This window comes from Cucumis melo, chromosome 7 (assembly GCF_025177605.1).
Source record: "Cucumis melo cultivar AY chromosome 7, USDA_Cmelo_AY_1.0, whole genome shotgun sequence".
Lineage (NCBI taxonomy): Eukaryota > Viridiplantae > Streptophyta > Magnoliopsida > Cucurbitales > Cucurbitaceae > Cucumis > Cucumis melo.
This window is the reverse complement of record NC_066863.1, coordinates 10,951,170-10,972,951: the sequence shown is the minus strand read 5'-3', so window position 1 is coordinate 10,972,951 and position 21,782 is coordinate 10,951,170. Positions and strand designations below refer to the sequence as shown.

General features: G+C 38.6%; 1 protein-coding gene across 1 annotated transcript; it reads left to right on the top strand.

Moving 5' to 3' along the window:
- Positions 1-17,474: 17,474 nt before the first annotated feature.
- On the top strand, positions 17,475-20,875 carry LOC103487508 (2-hydroxyacyl-CoA lyase). The gene is made up of 2 exons (XM_008445851.3): positions 17,475-19,047; positions 20,321-20,875. Exons 1-2 carry the CDS (start codon positions 17,626-17,628, stop codon positions 20,633-20,635), a joined length of 1,737 nt encoding a protein of 578 aa, XP_008444073.2. The 5' UTR covers positions 17,475-17,625; the 3' UTR covers positions 20,636-20,875.
- The last annotated feature ends 907 nt before the right edge of the window (positions 20,876-21,782 follow it).

Below are 21,782 nucleotides of genomic sequence, written 5' to 3'. Positions count from 1 at the left end.
CGATCGTATTGATACTACCTATAAGATCGTGTATCATTACTTGCACAATATCATATCATGATCGTTTAGAAGAAAAATCGCACATGTGTTTGTGGTCGATTTATTGCGTGTTGACGTGGGCATTTTTGGGTCCTATTGTGAGTTTATGGGTATTTTCCTTTTTCTAAATTGTTCTATACAGTGTAAATATTTTGTCAGTTTATTATATTTTTGAAAAATTATAATGTTGAAACTATTTTATATATCGGTGGAAAGTTAGAAACTTTTTCTAAATTGTTCTATACAGTGTAAATATTTTGCCAGTTTATTATATTTTTGAAAAATTATAATGTTGAAACTATTTTATATATAGGTGGAAAGTTAGAGAGCTACCACCCAACTTTTGGAATTCTAAAACTTTTGAATTTTAATTTAAAAAAACTTTAGTATAATAAGAAAAATCTTTTGCATTCGGTATACTAATTATTGCTAAAATGTGATTATTTTATAATATACTATTTAAAATTAGTATTTAATGACATATTATGTAAATTAATAAATAAAAAAGAGTAACCAATAAATACTCTTTTAACTTATTGGAAAATGAATTGTCAATAGAAAAATTTAGAAGAATACTACATTATTTCACAATTGCCTTAAATTCTAAATTATTTACTTTAATAAGATTTAGTCAATATTTAGGACAAATTTAACTTTATTATTAATTAAAAACATTTATAAGAAATCATTTTATTTATTTACCATAAATATATTATATTGCATTTATTACTATATTAAAACGGACATATTTAAACTATTAATTATATAATATTTTATTCTTTATTTAACTTGTTTGATTGCATTTATTAATGATTCTAACTAATTATGCTCTGATACCAAGTTGTCGCACCTTGGCCTGCACTCGATTCAAACCTATGCAGTACACAATGCGACTTGAGCAACACAGTAGCCTCAAGTTGAAATGCTAGAACGCTTACTTAAGTCCTTATACTTAAGGTGAAGTGCATGAAGAGTCAGTTATAGGAACTACTAGATAAGGTTATATCTGTTCTAGTACCTCACCTTGGGGAGCACCTGTTTTATTTGTAAAGAAGAAGGATGGTTCAATGAGGCTATACATCAATTACTGACAATTGAACAAAGTGACAATTAGAAACAAGTACCCTCTACCACAATTAGATGACCTCTTTGATCAGTTAAAAGGAGCCTTGGTGTTTTCAAAGATAAACTTGCATTTAGGTTATCATCAACTAAGAATCAAGGAGTCAGATATACCTTAGACAACCTTCAAAACTCGTTATGGGCATTATGAGTTCGTAGTAATACCTCTTGGTTTAATCAATGCACCAGTTACTTTTATGAACTTCGTGGACAGAGTGTTTCATTGCTACTTGGATCAATTTGTCATTATTTTTATTGATGACATTTTGATTTATTCACAGAACGCGGTAAGACACGCAGAACACTTGAAGATTGTATTACAAACCTTGCGATAAGAGAAGTTATATGTAAAATTCAGGAAGTGTGAGTTTTGGTTGAATCAAGTCATATTCCTTGGAAACCTAATATCCTTAGAAGGATTGAAAATAGACTCGCAAAAGATTGAGGCAATCGAAAGTTGGGAACGTCCTAAGACAGCCTCTAAAGTACGAAATTTTCTTGGTTTAGTAGGCTACTATAGGCATTTTGTTGAAGGATTCTCAAAGATAGTTCATCCTTTAACAGAACTAACACATAAGGCAGCGAGATTTGAATGGACGGAAGAATGCAAGAAGAGTTTTCAAGAGCTAAAATGCGGAATTACTATTCCACACGTTCTCGCATTACCTACACATGAAAAAGAGTTTGAGATTTTCTGTGATGCGTCCCGTCAAGGTCTTGTGTTTTAATGCAAGAAGGGAAAGTAATAGCTTATGTGTCAAGATAGTTAAAGTTGTATGAACGCAACTACCCAGTGCGTGATTTAGAATTGACAACTATTGTTCATGTATGAAAATTTGGAGACATTAATACTTATTTGGGGAAAAGTGTAACGCCCCAACAATTTAGATTTTTTTCATTTGATTATCTTAAGTGTGGTTATTGAAATTTTGAATTTACTTGAGGAGACTTGATTAATCATGTTTTGATGTTGTGATTTACTAAGTTTTGAGGATTATATTTATTTTATTTGGATGATAAAATATTGGTAGAATTATTGTGGTAAATAAAGATATTTAAGTTGAGGAGAGAGAGAATGGATTTTTTGTTAAAGGTAACGGTGAGATATTATTTGGAAAAAGAAAGAGAAAGATAAGGGATTGAGATGATTGGTTGAAATTAAAAGAGGGAGATTTTGATGGGTTTAAAGGAAGAGAGAGAGTGAGACTTTTGGGGAAGAGAAAAGATAATAATGATGATAAAGAGTTATTATTATTGCATTAAATAGCACTATTCATCTTCCTCTTCAACCAACCAAAAAAAAATGACAAAACCCTAGATCTAAAGCGCCGCCGCCGCCCATCCCTTCTCCGCCAGTCGTCGCCGTCGACCGGTTGTCAGAGATCAGTCGAGCTGAACGCCACCCAACCGACCCGATCGCCACCCAACTGAGCCATCGCCCTCAATCGAACGTCTCTTCAGCCGACGACCTTTGCAGATCGGTAGCCGACCCGTGTTTCGTCAGCCGATTCCGTCCGCTAGTTGCCGCCGCGAAACCAGCCGCCGCGAAACCAGCCGCCCGATCAGCTACACTGCCACACACCGGTCGTCGAAGCTGCGGAGCCCCGTCGCACCGTGCCCTCTGCAATTCGAGCCTCATAGCCGTACCCGGCAGCATCTCCGCTCTGTGTAAACCCGAGCGACACGCGTGCAGCACCTGCGCCCGAGCCGAGCAGCGCCCTAGCCGAGCCGCGTCGCGACTCCAGCCTTCAAGCGAAACCGACTCCAATCTTCAAGCCGAGCCGATTGCCTGTCCTTGAGCCGCCAGCCTGCTTCGGTCCCTTGCACCTATTTTGGTAAGTTAATTGGGTTTTTGGCATACCCAGCAAGGACTTAAGATTTTCGAACCAAAATAATTTATTTGGATTGAACTGATTTATCTCTCTTACAAAGGTAGCTTGGACCAATTGGATTGTAGAGTGAAAGACTCCTCTAGTAAGGACCACCTCCTTGTAACCCGACCACGCGTAAGTTGTTCCAATAAATCCTTGAGTCCTTGGTCGTTTAATGTTCCAGTTATGAAAACTGTCGCTATTAAACATTTAGGACCTCACTGCTTGGAAAGCGCATTATCTTGCTGTTAGAACTCTTTGAGCAAATCTCCAGGTAAGAGATTTCTACTACTAGCTCTACGACTAGAATCATGAGACCGCATGCATTCCTAGTTATGCACTTGAGGACTAGACTGCTAACGATATGTTAATCATGAGACCGCATGCATTCCTATGGCGGGACTGTGATATGAATGCCGTTGGGATGTGATTGATGTAGACAGTTTAGTTTGGACTGAGGGGTAACGGTTAGCTTCATCTATGGGGTAGTGTGCCTTACGGATATGTGCATCCTTCGGGAGCATTAGACTGATATGTGCATCCTTCGGGAGCACTAGACTGATATGTGCATCCTTCGGGGGCACTAGACTGATATGTGCGTCCTTCGGGAGCACTAGACTGATATGTGCATCCTTCGGGGGCACTAGACTGATATGTGCATCCTTCGGGAGCACTAGACTGATATGTGCATCCTTCGGGAGCACTAGACTGATATGTGCATCCTTCGGGAGCACTAGACTGATATGTGCATCCTTCGGGAGCACTAGACTGTTATGTAGGGTACCCCCGAATAGGAAGTTAACTGATGTCCCCTAACGGGCCCAGTAGTGGGTCCCTTACTGCGTATGTTTATACTCACCCTTTCTCTTCTTTAACTTTTCAGGTAGGGGTACAGCAAGGGGCAGACCGACGAGAGGCAGGAAGGATGCGTGAAGGCCATATGGACGCGTCTAGTTTTCTTTTCGCTTCCGCTATGTATTTTGTCAGAATATTTTGACTGTGATTTTGGACTGGTGACTTGACATTTTATTTTGTGACTTTTTTTTTTATTATTATTTTTTTTAAATAGGGCCCGAAACTGTCTTTTGTAAGGTTTATAATGTTTTAATGAATCGTATCTGGTCCGTTTTAAATTTTATGTTGAATGGTCGAGTTTTGGTATTTGGTAGTGACCTCAGCTTAGTCCGGAAAAGTTGGGTCGTTACAGTTGGTATCAGAGCCTACGTTTTAGGTTCTGTAGACTGACTTATAATGTGAGTCTGTGTTTTGTGTCCTTATGGCTGAAACGATCCTTGCCGCTCGTCAGGTACGCTTTCATGAAAGTATATGTATAACTCTACATGCATTACCTTACCTAAGTTAAACTGCAAATTCAATTACCATTTATGACTAAAGGAATCGTTTGGTGGTTGTTAGGAAAATGCCACCAAGGAGAGGTGCACGTAGGGGTGGCCGAGGAGGCCGAGGAAGGGGAGCAGGACGCGTTCAGCCTGAGGTGCAGCCTGTAGCCCAAGCCCCTGACCCGGCTGCACCAGTTACTCATGCGGACCTAGCCGCCATGGAGCAGAGGTTTAGAGATATGATTATGCAGATGCGGGAGCAGCAGAAGCCTGCCTCGCCAACTCCGGCGCCAGCTCCAGCGCCAGCTCCAGCACCAGTTCCTGCTCCAGCTCCGGCTCCGGTACCAGTTGTGCCTCAGTTTGTGCCGGATCAGTTGTCGGCAGAGGCTAAACATCTGAGGGATTTCAGGAAGTATAATCCCACGACGTTCGATGGGTCTTTGGAGGACCCCACCAGGGCTCAGATGTGGTTATCGTCCTTGGAAACCATATTCCGTTACATGAAATGCCCTGAGGATCAGAAGGTTCAGTGTGCTGTTTTTATGTTGACTGACAGAGGTACTGCATGGTGGGAGACTACAGAGAGAATGCTAGGTGGTGATGTGAGTCAGATCACGTGGCAGCAGTTCAAGGAGAGTTTCTATGCGAAATTCTTCTCCGCCAGTTTGAGAGATGCCAAGCGGCAGGAGTTTCTGAACTTAGAGCAGGGTGACATGACAGTGGAGCAGTATGATGCGGAGTTTGACATGTTATCCCGCTTCGCTCCCGAGATGATAGCGACCGAGGCGGCCAGAGCTGATAAGTTTGTTAGAGGCCTCCGACTGGACATTCAGGGTTTGGTCCGAGCTTTCAGACCCGCTACTCATGCCGATGCACTGCGCCTGGCAGTGGATCTCAGTTTACAGGAGAGGGCTAACTCGTCTAAGACCGCTGGTAGAGGTTCGACGTCGGGACAGAAGAGGAAGGCTGAGCAGCAGCCTGTTCCAGTGCCACAGCGGAATTTCAGACCAGGTGGTGAGTTTCGCAGCTTCCAGCAGAAACCTTTTGAGGCAGGGGAGGCTGCCAGAGGAAAGCCGTTGTGTACCACTTGTGGGAAGCACCATCTGGGCCGTTGCTTATTCGGGACCAGGACCTGCTTTAAGTGCAGGCAAGAGGGTCATACAGCTGATAGATGCCCGTTGAGACTCACGGGGATCGCGCAGAATCAGGGAGCAGGTGCTCCACATCAGGGTAGAGTCTTTGCTACCAACAGGACTGAGGCTGAGAAGGCAGGCACAGTAGTGACAGGTACGCTCCCAGTGTTGGGGCATTACGCCTTAGTCTTGTTTGATTCGGGTTCGTCACATTCTTTTATCTCTTCCGCATTTGTGTCGCATGCCCGCTTAGAGGTAGAACCCTTACACCAGATTCTGTCAGTATCTACTCCTTCCGGGGAATGTATGTTGTCGAAGGAAAAGGTGAAAGCATGCCAGATTGAGATAGCAGGCCATGTGATTGAGGTAACGCTGATAGTTCTGGATATGCTGGACTTTGATGTAATCCTGGGTATGGATTGGTTGGCCGCTAACCACGCCAGTATAGATTGTTCACGTAAGGAGGTAACGTTTAACCCTCCCTCGATGGCCAGTTTTAAATTTAAGGGAGGAGGGTCAAAGTCGTTGCCTCAGGTAATCTCAGCCATCAGGGCCAGTAAACTGCTCAGTCAGGGTACTTGGGGTATCTTAGCGAGTGTGGTGGATACTAGAGAGGCGGATGTATCCCTGTCGTCAGAACCGGTGGTGAGGGACTATCCGGACGTTTTTCCTGAGGAACTTCCAGGGTTACCTCCGCACAGGGAGGTTGAGTTTGCCATAGAGTTGGAGCCGGGCACGGTCCCTATATCCAGAGCCCCTTACAGAATGGCCCCCGCAGAACTGAAAGAACTGAAGGTACAGTTACAGGAATTGCTTGATAAGGGATTCATTCGACCGAGCGTGTCACCTTGGGGTGCGCCAGTCTTATTCGTTAAGAAGAAGGACGAATCGATGCGTCTGTGCATTGACTATAGGGAGTTGAACAAAGTAACCGTAAAGAACAGATATCCCTTGCCCAGGATTGACGATCTATTTGACCAGTTACAGGGAGCCACAGTGTTCTCTAAGATTGATCTTCGGTCGGGATACCATCAGCTGAGAATTAAGGATGAGGATGTACCGAAGACAGCATTTCGTTCCAGATATGGACACTACGAGTTTATTGTGATGTCTTTTGGTTTGACGAATGCTCCGGCAGTGTTTATGGACTTGATGAACAGAGTGTTTAGGGAGTTCCTAGATACTTTTGTGATTGTGTTTATCGACGATATCTTGATATACTCCAAGACGGAGGCCGAACACGAGGAGCATTTACGTATGGTTTTGCAAACACTTCGGGATAATAAGTTGTATGCAAAGTTCTCGAAATGCGAGTTTTGGCTGAAGCAGGTGTCCTTTCTGGGCCACGTGGTTTCTAAGGACGGAGTCTCTGTGGATCCAGCTAAGATAGAGGCAGTCACCGGTTGGACCCGACCTTCCACAGTTAGTGAGGTTCGTAGCTTTCTGGGTTTAGCGGGCTATTATCGACGGTTTGTGGAGAACTTCTCCCGTATAGCTACTCCTCTTACTCAGTTGACCAGAAAGGGAGCTCCTTTTGTTTGGAGCAAGGCATGTGAGGACAGTTTCCAGACCCTTAAACAAAAGCTAGTTACCGCGCCGGTTCTTACTGTACCTGATGGTTCTGGCAGTTTCGTGATTTATAGTGATGCTTCCAAGAAGGGTCTGGGTTGTGTTTTGATGCAGCAGGGTAAGGTGGTCGCTTATGCGTCTCGTCAGTTGAAGAGTCATGAGCAGAACTACCCTACACATGATCTAGAGTTAGCAGCAGTGGTTTTTGCTTTGAAAATATGGAGGCATTATTTATATGGTGAAAAGATACAGATATTCACAGATCATAAGAGCTTGAAATACTTCTTTACTCAGAAAGAATTGAATATGAGACAGCGAAGGTGGCTTCAGTTAGTGAAGGATTACGATTGTGAGATACTGTATCATCCAGGCAAGGCAAATGTGGTAGCTGATGCTCTTAGTAGGAAGGTGTCCCATTCAGCAGCACTTATTACCCGGCAGGCCCCATTGCATCGGGATCTCGAGCGGGCTGGGATTGCAGTGTCAGTGGGGGCAGTTACTATGCAGTTAGCCCAGTTGACGGTACAGCCGACTTTGAGGCAGAGGATCATCGATGCTCAGAGTAACGATCCTTATCTGGTTGAGAAACGTGGCCTAGCAGAGGCAGGGCAAACGGCTGAGTTCTCGTTATCCTCTGATGGTGGACTGTTGTTTGAGAGACGGCTCTGTGTTCCGTCAGATAGTGCGGTTAAGACAGAATTATTATCTGAGGCGCACAGTTCCCCATTTTCCATGCACCCAGGTAGTACGAAGATGTATCAGGACCTGAAGCGGGTTTATTGGTGGCGTAACATGAAGAGGGAAGTAGCGGAATTTGTTAGTAAATGCCTGGTGTGTCAGCAGGTTAAGGCACCAAGGCAGAAACCAGCGGGTTTATTACAACCCTTGAGCATACCGGAATGGAAGTGGGAGAACGTGTCCATGGATTTCATTACAGGGCTACCGAGAACTCTGAGGGGATTTACAGTGATTTGGGTTGTGGTGGACAGACTTACTAAATCAGCGCACTTCGTTCCGGGTAAATCCACCTATACTGCTAGTAAGTGGGCACAGTTGTACATGTCTGAGATAGTGAGATTACACGGAGTGCCAGTGTCGATTGTTTCTGATAGAGATGCCCGTTTCACTTCCAAATTTTGGAAGGGTTTGCAGACTGCTATGGGCACGAGGTTGGACTTTAGTACGGCTTTCCATCCACAGACTGACGGTCAGACTGAGCGTCTGAACCAGGTTTTAGAGGATATGTTGCGAGCGTGTGCATTGGAATTTCCAGGTAGCTGGGACTCCCACTTACATTTGATGGAATTTGCTTATAATAACAGTTATCAGGCTACTATTGGCATGGCACCGTTTGAGGCCCTGTACGGCAAATGTTGTAGATCCCCGGTTTGCTGGGGTGAGGTAGGTGAGCAGAGATTGATGGGTCCTGAGTTAGTTCAGTCTACTAACGAAGCGATACAGAAGATTAGATCACGCATGCATACCGCTCAGAGTAGGCAGAAGAGTTATGCAGATGTGAGGCGGAAGGACCTTGAGTTTGAGATAGGGGATAAGGTGTTCTTAAAGGTAGCACCTATGAAAGGTGTCTTGCGTTTTGAAAGGAGGGGAAAATTGAGTCCCCGTTTTGTTGGGCCATTTGAGATTCTGGAGCGGATTGGCCCTGTAGCTTATCGCTTGGCGTTGCCTCCATCACTCTCGACAGTTCATGATGTGTTTCACGTTTCTATGTTGAGGAAGTACGTGCCAGATCCATCCCATGTAGTGGATTACGAGCCACTAGAGATTGATGAAAACTTGAGCTATGTTGAACAACCTGTTGAGGTGCTTGCTAGAGAGGTGAAGACGTTGAGAAATAAACAAATTCCCCTAGTTAAAGTCTTATGGCGGAATCACTGGGTAGAAGAGGCTACATGGGAGCGTGAAGACGACATGAGATCCCGTTATCCCGAACTGTTCGAGGAATAAAACTTTCGAGGACGAAAGTTCCCTAAGGAGGGAAGAATGTAACGCTCCGAAAATTTAAGGTAAAATTTTTCTCGTTTTATGTAAAGTGCAAGTTGATATAATAATAATATAATATTAATTATATTATTATTATTAATATTTATTTTATTTGTTATAATATTAATATTATAAATATTATTATTAATTAATATTATAGAAATATTGTTATTTCTAAAACAATAAAATAAATTATTATTTATTTAATATTAATGTTATTAATATATTATTATTATTACTTTATTATTATTATTATTATTTATATTTAATATATATATTATTATTTAATTTAAATTATTAATATTATATAATTATTAAGAATTATATATATATATATATATATAATAAATGTTTTTTTTTAAAAAAACAAACCCTAATTTCAGCGCCGCCCCCCCCCCCCCCGATTTTTCTTCTTCTTTCTTCTCCCTTCCACGCCCGACGCCCGAGCCCCCCTTCCACCTTCTTCTTCGTTTCGTCTGCCCGGCGCCGCAGCCGTCTCTCTCCCTCCCTCTTCGTTTCCGTTTCAGCGCCGCCACCATCCTCCTCAATCTTCTCCTTCTTTTCCGACGGCAGCAGCACCGCTTCCACCTCCGATCTCCGCCTCCATCTCACCGCTACGGCCGCTTCCATCTCCGATCTCCCTCGGTATTAAGTAGCTACGGGTCCGCCGGCCGTCTCGGTCTCTACCACCAGCAACGCCTCTTCCTCCGTGCCGTCCGGTGCAACCCATAGAGTCCAGTGTAAGCCGAAGATCGTCGCCGCCATCGCCGGGTTATTTTTGGTCTGTCGTCGCGTGCAGCCGAGGTGATCGTGAAGCCGAGCCGCCATCCTTGTCCGAGCCGAGCCCCAAGCCGAGCGAGCCGCGAGCCGAGCTGCGAGTTGAGTGAGCCGAGCCGCGAGCCGAGCCCCAAGCCGAGCGAGCCGCGAGCCGAGCCGCGAGCCGAGTGAGCCGAGCCGCGAGCCGAGTAAGCCGAGCCGAGCCGAGAACCAAGCCGAGCCGAGCCGAGCCGAGCCGAACCGAGAACCAAGCCGAGTAAGCCGAGCCGAGCCGAGAACCAAGCCGAGCCGAGCCGAGCCGAGTCCAAGCCGAGCCGAGCCGAGCCACCTAAGCCTTCCTTCCTTCACTTCGGTTCACGGTGAGTCTTCGGTAAGGATTGTTCTGATGAATTCCCTAATGTTACCTCGTCCGATTCGAGTTTGAATGTTGGATTAAGATATGGCCCTACTTTTCTCCCTTGAAGGTAGTACAGAGTTGACGCTTAAGTTCTCGGGTTCCGCGGCAGACCTGGTTGGAGATAGCTTCCTTTCCTTGGGTAAGTCAACGGATAACCTTTTTAAAACAACTGCTACTAAAGTCATCAACTAAAACTTTCGTGTTTCGTTAGGTAGATCTGTCGAGCGTGGATTTCGATCGAGGGGCATAACCGAGTTTCAGGTAAGGGTTTTCCTACTACTGGACCCCGAGTCCAGGCTAAAACCGTAGTAATCCACAGGGGATTACACGTTAGTGACTGTACTGAATATATGTATGCGTGTTGACTGTTAAGTACTGATATTATATTTTGTCTGATGAAAATTATACTGTGACTGCTATTTGTGGATTGAGATTTTATGTTGATGGACCTTAAAGTTACGGTTCAGTATGTAGTAAAACACTGGTCTGTATGTGGTTCATGGAGTTTGGACGGGGAAGAACAGTGAGTCCGGTTCTGTTGGTTAGTCGATTGAATTTAGGGTTTTCCCTAATGGCGTACGAATCGGTAATGCATATAGCAACTGAGGGTGTAGATGTTTAAACCTATACTATCTGACTGACAAAGCCTATGGCGGGACTGTGATATGAATGCCGTTGGGATGTGATTGATGTAGACAGTTTAGTTTGGACTGAGGGGTAACGGTTAGCTTCATCTATGGGGTAGTGTGCCTTACGGATATGTGCATCCTTCGGGAGCACTAGACTGATATGTGCATCCTTCGGGGGCACTAGACTGATATGTGCGTCCTTCGGGAGCACTAGACTGATATGTGCATCCTTCGGGGGCACTAGACTGATATGTGCGTCCTTCGGGAGCACTAGACTGATATGTGCATCCTTCGGGGGCACTAGACTGATATGTGCATCCTTCGGGAGCACTAGACTGATATGTGCATCCTTCGGGAGCACTAGACTGATATGTGCATCCTTCGGGAGCACTAGACTGATATGTGCATCCTTCGGGAGCACTAGACTGATATGTGCATCCTTCGGAAGCACTAGACTGTTATGTAGGGTACCCCCGAATAGGAAGTTAACTGATGTCCCCTAACGGGCCCAGTAGTGGGTCCCTTACTGGGTATGTTTATACTCACCCTTTCTCTTCTTTAACTTTTCAGGTAGGGGTACAGCAAGGGGCAGACCGACGAGAGGCAGGAAGGATGCGTGAAGGCCATATGGACGCGTCTAGTTTTCTTTTCGCTTCCGCTATGTATTTTGTCAGAATATTTTGACTGTGATTTTGGACTGGTGACTTGACATTTTATTTTGTGACTTTTTTTTATTATTATTTTTTTTTAAATAGGGCCCGAAACTGTCTTTTGTAAGGTTTATAATGTTTTAATGAATCGTATCTGGTCCGTTTTAAATTTTATGTTGAATGGTCGAGTTTTGGTATTTGGTAGTGACCTCAGCTTAGTCCGGAAAAGTTGGGTCGTTACACAAAGATTATCTCCATGGTCGAGGTTTTGTGGAATAATCAAGGCGTTGAGGAAGCCACCTGGGAAAACAAGAAACAAATGAAGACTAAGTATCCTTAACTCTTCGTTAAGCTTGCTGAATTTTGAGGACAAAATTCTAATAAGGAGGCAGTATTTGTGAAACCTTGATTGCAAAACTATGCGTTAAGATGTCAAGCCACAGGAATTGGCTGCGTTAAGACTGCACATGATGAGAATTGGCGATTGTACATAGGTGTTGCGATGCAAAATGTGTAAGGCGTTCTAACTATGTAATAAGAAAGAAATATGAGTTCAGATTCCACAAAGAGTTGGTTAAGGGCTCAATGAGGAGGTCACCGATTGTAAGTGGTTTTCCTTAAAATGTTTGTGAAATAAATGAATTTTTACTGCGTTTGAATCCACACATACACACATGTTTGGTTACAAATGAATCAGATTTGAAAAAGAATTTGAATGTGAAATGATTGTTAGTATGCTATGGGTGTACATAAGTCAGGTTGGGCTAGGTTGGAGGAAAATTATGAACTAACACAAAGTATCTGGGTTGGCAAAAAGTGAATCTTATTGGTTCAATATGCAAGGTTAATCCAACTCATCCCATCCCGGGGCCAGGTTAGGTTGGCAGGTTGTTTTTTCTTTTCATCTCTCCATAATTTAGACAAATTTTCATATTGTTTTTCAATTTGCAAAGTGTACAAGTTGTCATTCAATGTTGTTCACGATATTATTTATGATAATACGTAATATATACTTAGACATATTGAACAATATAGCGATATAGAAAGGATTGACTTATGTAAAAAGAAGCAATCTAATCAAAATAAATTTACTTTTCAAATCACGAGAACTAGTAGTTCAGACATTAGAGAATGTCAAACATGTAGGATACATGTATTTGTAATAAGAAAACCAAATAGAATAAGAGTGAATTATATAAACCGAGACACATCCCACAATAATATTGTAAAGAACTAGTATTGTTTATATGTGTTTATATGGAGAGAATGTTCTTCTATGGTGGATACAATACATAACTGTGTATCTAAAATATCTGACTATGTATGACAAAACTTAACATATACCTTATGGATGTAGTCATTATACATATATATCAACTTATTAATAATTATATCTCTAAAGGATTAAAAGCACCATAATCATATGATTCAAGTATCATAGAATTATAAAATATTCCAAACGAATATAATCATATTATTAAATTTTTATTGATATAAGAGCTTAAAAATAAGGGGTCTTTTAAAAAATATAAAAAAGTGGCAAAATATTTACACTGTATAGAACAATTTCGAAAATAGAAAAAGCCCACAGGCCAACAAACAAAAATACCAAAAAAGCCCCGTCAACCACGTCATCAACAATGCGCGTACTATATTTGGTACACGATCGTTTAGATTTGGTTATTGTTTGATACACGATCATTTGGATTTGGATAGCTAAATCTAAACGATTTAGTTTTTCAATTTTATGTACACGATCGTTTAATTTGGTTACACAATTGTTAAGATTTGCTTACACGATCGTTTAGATTTGGGTAGTCGAATCTAAACTATCTTTTCAAGATTTAGTACACGATCGTTTAGATTTGATTAAATGATTTTTTTCAAGTTTTTTCGGTACACAATCATTTAAATTTGTTTACACGATCGTTTAGATTTGGTTAAACGACTTTTTTAAAGATTATTTTGGTACGCGATCGTTTAGATTTGCTACATGATCGTTTATTTTTTTTACTCCATGGTTTATATTTGGCTACCCCAATCTAAACGAATTTTTTTTAGGATTATTTGTACACGATTGTTTAGATTTGATTATTTTTTTTTGTACACGATCGTTTATATTTGACTACTCAAATCTAAACAACATTTTTTTCAACTCTTTTATATTTAGTGCACGATCTTGAACAACCAAATAAAAGTTTGAAAAACAATAGATTTTTTATATTTGATACGCAATCTTGAACCAAATAACTGTTTGGAAAAAAGAAAGAAAGGAAAAGAAAAAGACGATGGAAAGAAAGATTCATAGACGAAGAAGAGAAGAAAGACGGTAAAAGGGAAAAACAAATCTGGAATATTTAAAAAATGGCTAACTTCATGAGTTTTGTTACATGGGACCGTAAATATTTTACCGGTTTGTTATATTTATGAAAATTTCCCTAAAAATAACCCCTATTTATCCATATGTTTTTAAAAGAAAGCAAAGCTTGAGATTTATTATATATTATTGATGATTTGAGTAGGAACTTCGGAAGAGATTTCAAGAGCAATAGAACTTTTCTAGAAAGAATTTGAGATTATACGTTTTGTCTTAGCTTTGCAAATAAATTAGCATAACACAAATAAAACTAGATTAGTTATATCATTGGACTTTCCTAGGATGGTTCATTCACTTGGTCGTGTGAAAAAAATTTATATCATATGGTATCGGAAAGATAATGAAGAACTTGACGTCATGAAGAACCATAATTAATTTGAGAAATAAGTGCATGCACTTATATCTTTACTAGTTTGGTAATTTTGGTAATTTGAGAAATAAGTGTATGCACTTATATCTTCGCTATCTGTTGTAATATCTTTGGTAATTTTGTTTCATAAAAAATAATATTTCTTCAAAGATATTAAATTAGAATTAAACTATGTTATATTTAATTTGAGAATTAGCTCATGTGAATTTATTTTGTTATAATAGATCTAACTCTGATCTAGTTGGTTATGAAGATACATGTTATTTATCTAACCCATGCGTGCTAGATCTTACATAAGCTACTTAGTACATATAAAAGAGTTTTTATATTATGGCAGCTTATGAAGCAGATCTAAACAACTACTTTAAATCATGTTGAAATATCGATGATGTATGAAACTAGTCAATAGTGATTTTATATGAAGATAAAACATCAAATGATGACATCAATATTCAACAAAATTTTTCAAAAGACAACTTGGCAGACTTATTTACAAAGACATAATTACCCACACTAACATTTGTAAAGTTGAAGCACAACATTGAAATGTGACAACTCAGATAACTCAATTGATGTACTAATGAGGGGGAGTAAAAATGCTACACTATTATTTCCTTGACTATGGTTTTCCTCATTGGATTTTCCTAGTAAGGTTTTTAATGAGACAATTATTAAAATATATAAAATGATATACTTTTTTCCTTCACTAGGTTTTTTTTCTATCAGATTTTTTCCTAGCAAGGTTTTAACGATGTATTTATTTTAGGAAAATTTTCATAAATATAACAACACAGGTTAAATATTTACAGCCCGTGTAACAAAATGAAAAAATCCATGAAGTTGGTCATTTTTTTAAATATTCTAAGTTTGCGCTTCCCTTTTATCGCCATTCTTCTCCTTTTCCTCTGCGATTTTTTTTCTTTCCATCGTTTTTCTTCTCTTCCTTTTTTTTCAAACTGTTATTTGGTTCAAGATCGTATATCATATATAAAAAATCTATTTTTTTTATTTTTTAAATTGTTATTTGGTTGTTTAAGATTGTGTACTAAACATAAAATATCTTAAAAAAATGTCGTTTAGATTTGGGTAAATTGTCATAAGATCTAAACGATGATGCATAAAGCCAAATATAAAAATCGTGTAGGAAAGAATATTTAAAAAAAATTGTTTAGATTTGAATCTAAACGATCGTGTACAAAAAAAATGATCCTGTACAAAAGAATCTTGAAAAAATCGTTTAACAAAATCTAAACGATCGTGTACCAAAGAATCTGGAGAAAAATCGTTTAGATTTGAGTAGTCAAATCTAAACGATCAAATCTAAATGATCATGTACCAGATCTAAATGATCGTATAACCAAATTAAAGAATCTCGAAAAAAAATTGTTTAGATTTGGCTATCTAAGTCTAAACGATCAAATCTAAACAATTTGTACCAAACAAATGATTGTGTACCAAATATATTATGCGCGTTGTTGACGACGTGGTTGATGGGACATTTTCGGTATTTTCCTTCTTAGGTTTGTGGGCTTTTTTCATTTTTGGAATTGTTTTATGTAGTGTAAATATTTTACCGTTTTGTTATATTTTTTAAAATACCCTTTTATTTATATAATGACATTTAAAGGGAGAGTATTATGAATATTCTAAATTAAAGTTAAATATTATTAGATGTCTATAATCTTCTTAGGTTACAAATTCATCCATTAACTTTATTGTCTCCTGTTTATGATTGGTCTTGTAACCATATTCTCATAACTGTATAAATAGAGGTAGTAGAGATCCTTTGTAAACACGCTACGATTGAGATTAATTGTTATTCTTTCCTTTCTCTCTTCTACTCCATTATCTTGTTTTGCTTTTTTGTTATTATTGTTTATATTGTTCTTTATTTTATAACATGTTTTTTCTTTTTTCTTTTTTAATAGAAAAGTTTTTAATTTCTTGTGTTAAAATAATTCTTATATCGTAAAAGACAAATATCAATTTATACTTTTAAATTTTATATTAATTTAAATCTTAAACTTATATTAATATATTAATTTAAATCATAAATTTTTATAAGTTTCATTTGGACCCTGTATTATGTTTAAGATAAACTTTGACACTTGTAATTTTATTAAATAGAGTTCTAAACTTTTATAAATAAACTAATTTAAACTCTCTATTAATTATTTTTAAGTTGTCTATTCAAATTATAATTATTAATTTTGTTAAATCGACATTAAATAAGTTACATCTATGTAATTTGATGCATGTGACATTTCCAAATATAATTCTAGTGAACATTTTAAATTGATTCACTTCTAACAAATTCAAAGTTTAATAAAAAAATTAAATATCTTGTCTAATATTTTTCAAACTATATGATATAAATTGATAAATTTAAAATAAATTGTTTACAGAATTCTATGATTTAAATTAATATAATCATCAATTTATGTTATGTAATAAAACCCATATAATTAACTATTTTTTAAATATTCTATGTTTGCCCTTTCCTTTTATGTCTTTCTTTTATGTTTTTCTTCACGTCTTCGGGTGTGAACTTTGTCATCTGCGAATTTTATCTCTTTTTTTCTATCAACTTTCTTCTTTTCCTCTTCTTTTTTCAAACTGTTATTTGGTTCAAGATTGTGTATCAAATATAAAAGATCTATTTTTTTTCAAACTTTATTTGGTTAAAGATTGTGTATCAAATCTTGTAAAAAAAATAGCAAAATTTAAACCATCATCCATAAAGAATCTTGAAAAAAATCATTTAAAAAATGTAAAGGATTACGTAAAAACAATAAATCAAGACAAATCTAAACGATCGTGTAGCAAAGTCAAATCTAAACATTCCTATGCCAAATTTTGAAAAAGAAATCGTTTAGATTTCGTCGTGTAGTATAGACCCACAAGCTCTTTCCGTTTTTGAAATTATTTAATATAAATATTTTGACAAAGAGTGTGGGGAAATTTTTTTATTACTATAAATTAAATTTTCGTCAAAAGAGAAAATAAAAGAAAAATCTATTTTTTCTTCCGAGAAAAAGTACTTCTCGAAACAAAATGGGACTTTTCTATCTACGATCAGTCGATCAAAGCACAATATGTTCGTATTTCCCATATTACCCAAACAACAAACCATGAATACCGATGTCAAAAAATGATAAAATAAAATAAAATAAATCAACATAAAATCGGAAGGGTATTTTCGTCTACATAAAAACAGCTCGGAAATCTCTGCTGGCTGTTTATAAATCAAAATCATTTTGTCTGTCGTCACTATCATTCATCTTTCATATCTCAGATTTTTAGCCTTTTCGTTCTCTCCATTTCTCTCTACCGCAAAATCTCGAGCTCTAATGGGGGATTCAGCTGAAGCTCTTCAAAATGATCTCAGATTTCACGGTCCTATCGACGGCAACGTTCTTGCCGCCATGGCGCTGGCCCGCTGCGGCGTCGACCGCATGTTTGGCGTAGTCGGAATCCCTGTTACCTCTCTGGCCACTAGGGCAGTTTCTTTAGGAATTCGATTCATTGCCTTTCATAACGAACAATCGGCTGGCTATGCCGCTTCTGCTTATGGTTATCTAACGGGCCGCCCTGGTGTGCTGCTTACTGTTTCTGGCCCTGGTTGTGTTCATGGTCTTGCTGGGATTTCAAACGCCATGGTTAATGCTTGGCCTTTGGTGATGATCTCTGGTTCTTGTGATCAAAGAGATTTCGGCCGTGGTGATTTTCAGGAGCTTGATCAGGTGGAGGCTGTGAAGCCCTTTTCGAAAATTTCCGTGAAGGCCACGGATATTTCCGAGATTCCGAATTGCGTTGCTCGAGTTCTTAATTCGGCTGTTTCTGGTCGGCCTGGTGGGTGCTATTTTGATCTTCCATCGGATGTCTTGCATCAGACTATTTCCGAGTCTGAGGCGGAGAGATTATTGGCCGCAGCGGAGGAATTTGCACATCGCGAAGTGATTCCTAGAGTTCCGAACTCGCAGATTGAGGAAGCTATCTCATTGTTGAAACATGCGGAACGGCCACTGATTGTGTTTGGTAAAGGGGCAGCCATTGCTCGTGCTGAGGGGCCGTTGAAGAAGCTTGTGGAGACTACTGGAATTCCATTTCTTCCTACACCAATGGGTAAAGGATTATTGCCAGATACACATGAGCTTGCGGCTACCGCCGCTAGGTCATTGGCGATTGGTAAGTGCGATGTTGCGCTTGTGGTTGGGGCGAGGCTTAATTGGTTGTTGCATTTTGGCGAGCCGCCTAAATGGTCCAAGGACGTGAAGTTCATTTTGGTTGATATTTGCAAGGAGGAAGTTGAATTAAGAAAGCCCCATTTGGGTTTGATTGGCGATGCAAAAGAGGTATTGGAATCCATAAACAAGGAGATCAAGGATGACCCATTTTGTCTTGGAAAATCTCATCCATGGGTTGAAGCAATTTCGCAGAAGGCAAAGGACAATGTGGCGAAAATGGAAGTTCAGCTGGCGAAGGATGTTGTGCCATTCAATTTCTTGACGCCAATGAGAATCATTCGAGATGCTATATTGGCTGTTGGTAGCCCTGCACCCATATTGGTCTCTGAAGGGGCCAATACAATGGATGTGGGTCGTTCAGTTTTGGTTCAAACTGAGCCAAGGACCAGGCTGGATGCAGGAACATGGGGGACCATGGGGGTTGGCTTGGGCTATTGCATTGCAGCTGCGGTTGCTTCGCCTGATCGTTTGGTAGTTGCAGTGGAAGGCGATTCTGGATTTGGGTTCAGTGCCATGGAAGTTGAGGTATTCAGTCTCCCCTTTGCACTTTTCTTCCATCAACTTGTTTCATGTTGTATGATGATTATTTGATTCTTAACTCATTGAAGAGTCTTGCATATATTTTTAGAAGGGAATAGACTTGTCATCGAAGAAATGAAAAAAAGACTAATGTTCAAAATAGGATGAGGCAAAAAGCAACTAAAACTTAGAATCATATGATCAAAGATGCATTTGGATATCTCGGCTAGGTTCACACATCATAACACCCCAAGTACAAATATCTACTTAGCAAACTCAAAATTTCGCAAATACACGATTACATGGGGAAAATAAAAGCATTCCAATTAAGACAAATATCCTGAATAGAGTAGTTCGCTAAAAAACTTGGATTGACGAATATCCTGTAGAGCGTCCTGCATATTAAAACATTGTGTAGTTCGTTCCAATGTTGGCTTATCATTGTTACTTTCTGGTTTGGAAATGTTTATTGGTTGGTTACTATGTTTCATTTCAGCTGTCCCTTGGTAAACATGAATGACATAGAAAAAAACATGTAGACACTGGTGATCAGTAGCTCTAGGATTATTCTTGGTCATGTTTTGTAGGATGTCTTTAAACGGGTTGCTTCCTTGTTTTGATGGTTGAGTTTGTAGATGTCATTCTCATTTCATTTTAGGTACGATATGTTGTTTGTTTCACAGGGGCTTACTAGATTTCCCTTATTTTTTGTACTTAGATCTTTGTGTATTTATTTTCTTTGTTCATTTTAACACCATGATTGTTTTGTCAAATTACATGTGTCACAACAAGTCTCACGGATCAACTGGGCCTAGAATATTGGACTCATAATGTTTAATGTCCTAAGTAGGCACCGTAGCACTCCATACTAATTTCCATTAGTCAAATCTGAAATTTCGATTATTGTCGTAACTCGCAAGTGATATAAGTAAGTTCTGGAGTTTTAGAACTCCATTTAAGTTCTAGAAGTTGTACATCTTACTTTGACTTGGGTTCTACTGTAAATGGTGTTTGATTTTCCCTTGTGTTCTTTCTAAAGAGCTCTTTATAATCTTTAATTGGCCAATTTTGCTCCTCATAATCTCAGAACATTTATTCAAATGAGATCTCAGAAACAAACCGATGGTTTCTTTTTCTTTCCTATTTGCAAAATGTCTCTATGTGTCTTTCCAATCCAACCAGACAAGTTTTGTGCTTGTCTACTTCCAAGTGTAGAAGCTTTTCCTTTTAGGTGGGAGATCTCTTCTCATCTGATGTACATTTTTCTGGTTTTCTACAGACACTGGTGCGGTATGAGTTGCCAGTGGTTGTGATAGTTTTCAACAACAGTGGTGTATATGGTGGCGACCGGAGAACACCACAAGAAATTACTGGACCCTATAAGCACGATCCTGCTCCGACCTCCTTTGTCCCATCAGCTAGTTATGACAAAATGATTGAGGCGTTTGGTGGTAAAGGATACTATGTCGAATCACCCGAGGAACTAAAATCTGCACTAGCTGAGTCCTTTTCTGCTCGGAAACCAGCAGTTGTAAACGTCAAGATTGATCCGTATGCCGGTGCAGAAAGTGGAAGGCTGCAACACAAGAACTGAAGTTAAGTCCTTACTTCTGTGTTGTATTTTCTTTGCTTAAGACTCTGTGCAAATGAATTAGGTTTGCAGCCGAGTTTCAAGCTAACAAGCTTAGTTTTCACACTCTCTTTTCTCTTTTATTTCTTTCTTTTTGTTAGCCTATAATCATGTAAATTATGGCGTTCGAATAAAATTGAATGTAACTTGTAAAGCCAGCAGTTGGATAAATGATTTAATAGAACTTCAAGCTTAAATCCATCATTCCCAAAATGCAATTCTTTTCTTTTTTTTTTTTCCTATTTCTTTTGGTTTCTTGAAAGGTCCAAATATACCTTAATGTTAACTAAGGGTGGTCAATGCGAATGGAGTTTCAAACACTAAACAATTCGATTCAATTGGATATATATTTAAAAAGCTTAAATAAAACTATTTGTTTTTCCCTTTCTAGTGAAGTATATAAACATTACTGTCGGGAGTTTGTTTCTTGAAAAAAGCATTTTAGTAGTTTCTTATGGGAGTAAATAGTTATACCTTAGATTAATAAAAAAAAAAAATGAAAAAAATGGTTATCAGATGGGACTTATACTCATGTGATAGATTTTATTTGATTTTATGAGGTGGATAGATTTATTTGATTTTATGAGGTGGATAGATTTATTTGATTTTATGAGGTGGATCATCCATCATAAACTACTCTACAAATGAGCCATTCTTAGAAAAAACTTCATAAAACATGCACTATTTTTGGAAGTTGAGTTTTTGACATTTTACTTTTATCATTTACAAATAAAAATGAGAAATTTAAATAAATATGGTTAGTTTACAAAATATTTAGCAAAATCTTATAGTTTCAAAAATATTTATAGAAATAGAGTAGATTTGTATTCTCCCTCCAATGTCTTGACAAGACATTCTTATTCTCTCCTCGACCTCCTCTTCACATAAATCTTTTGTTTTTTTCTTCTTATTCTCTCTTCAAGGTCGGGTTTCTAACCCAAGACCTTGTCTTCTTCATTTCTTTTTACAATATGTAAATTTATATGATTAGATAATGAGAAATTTTTGTTTTTTTTTAAATCAAACCATATTGAAATTTCAATTCTTTTATAGATTACATATTTTATTTTTCATTTATTTGTTACGAATTTTATGAAAATTTATAATTATA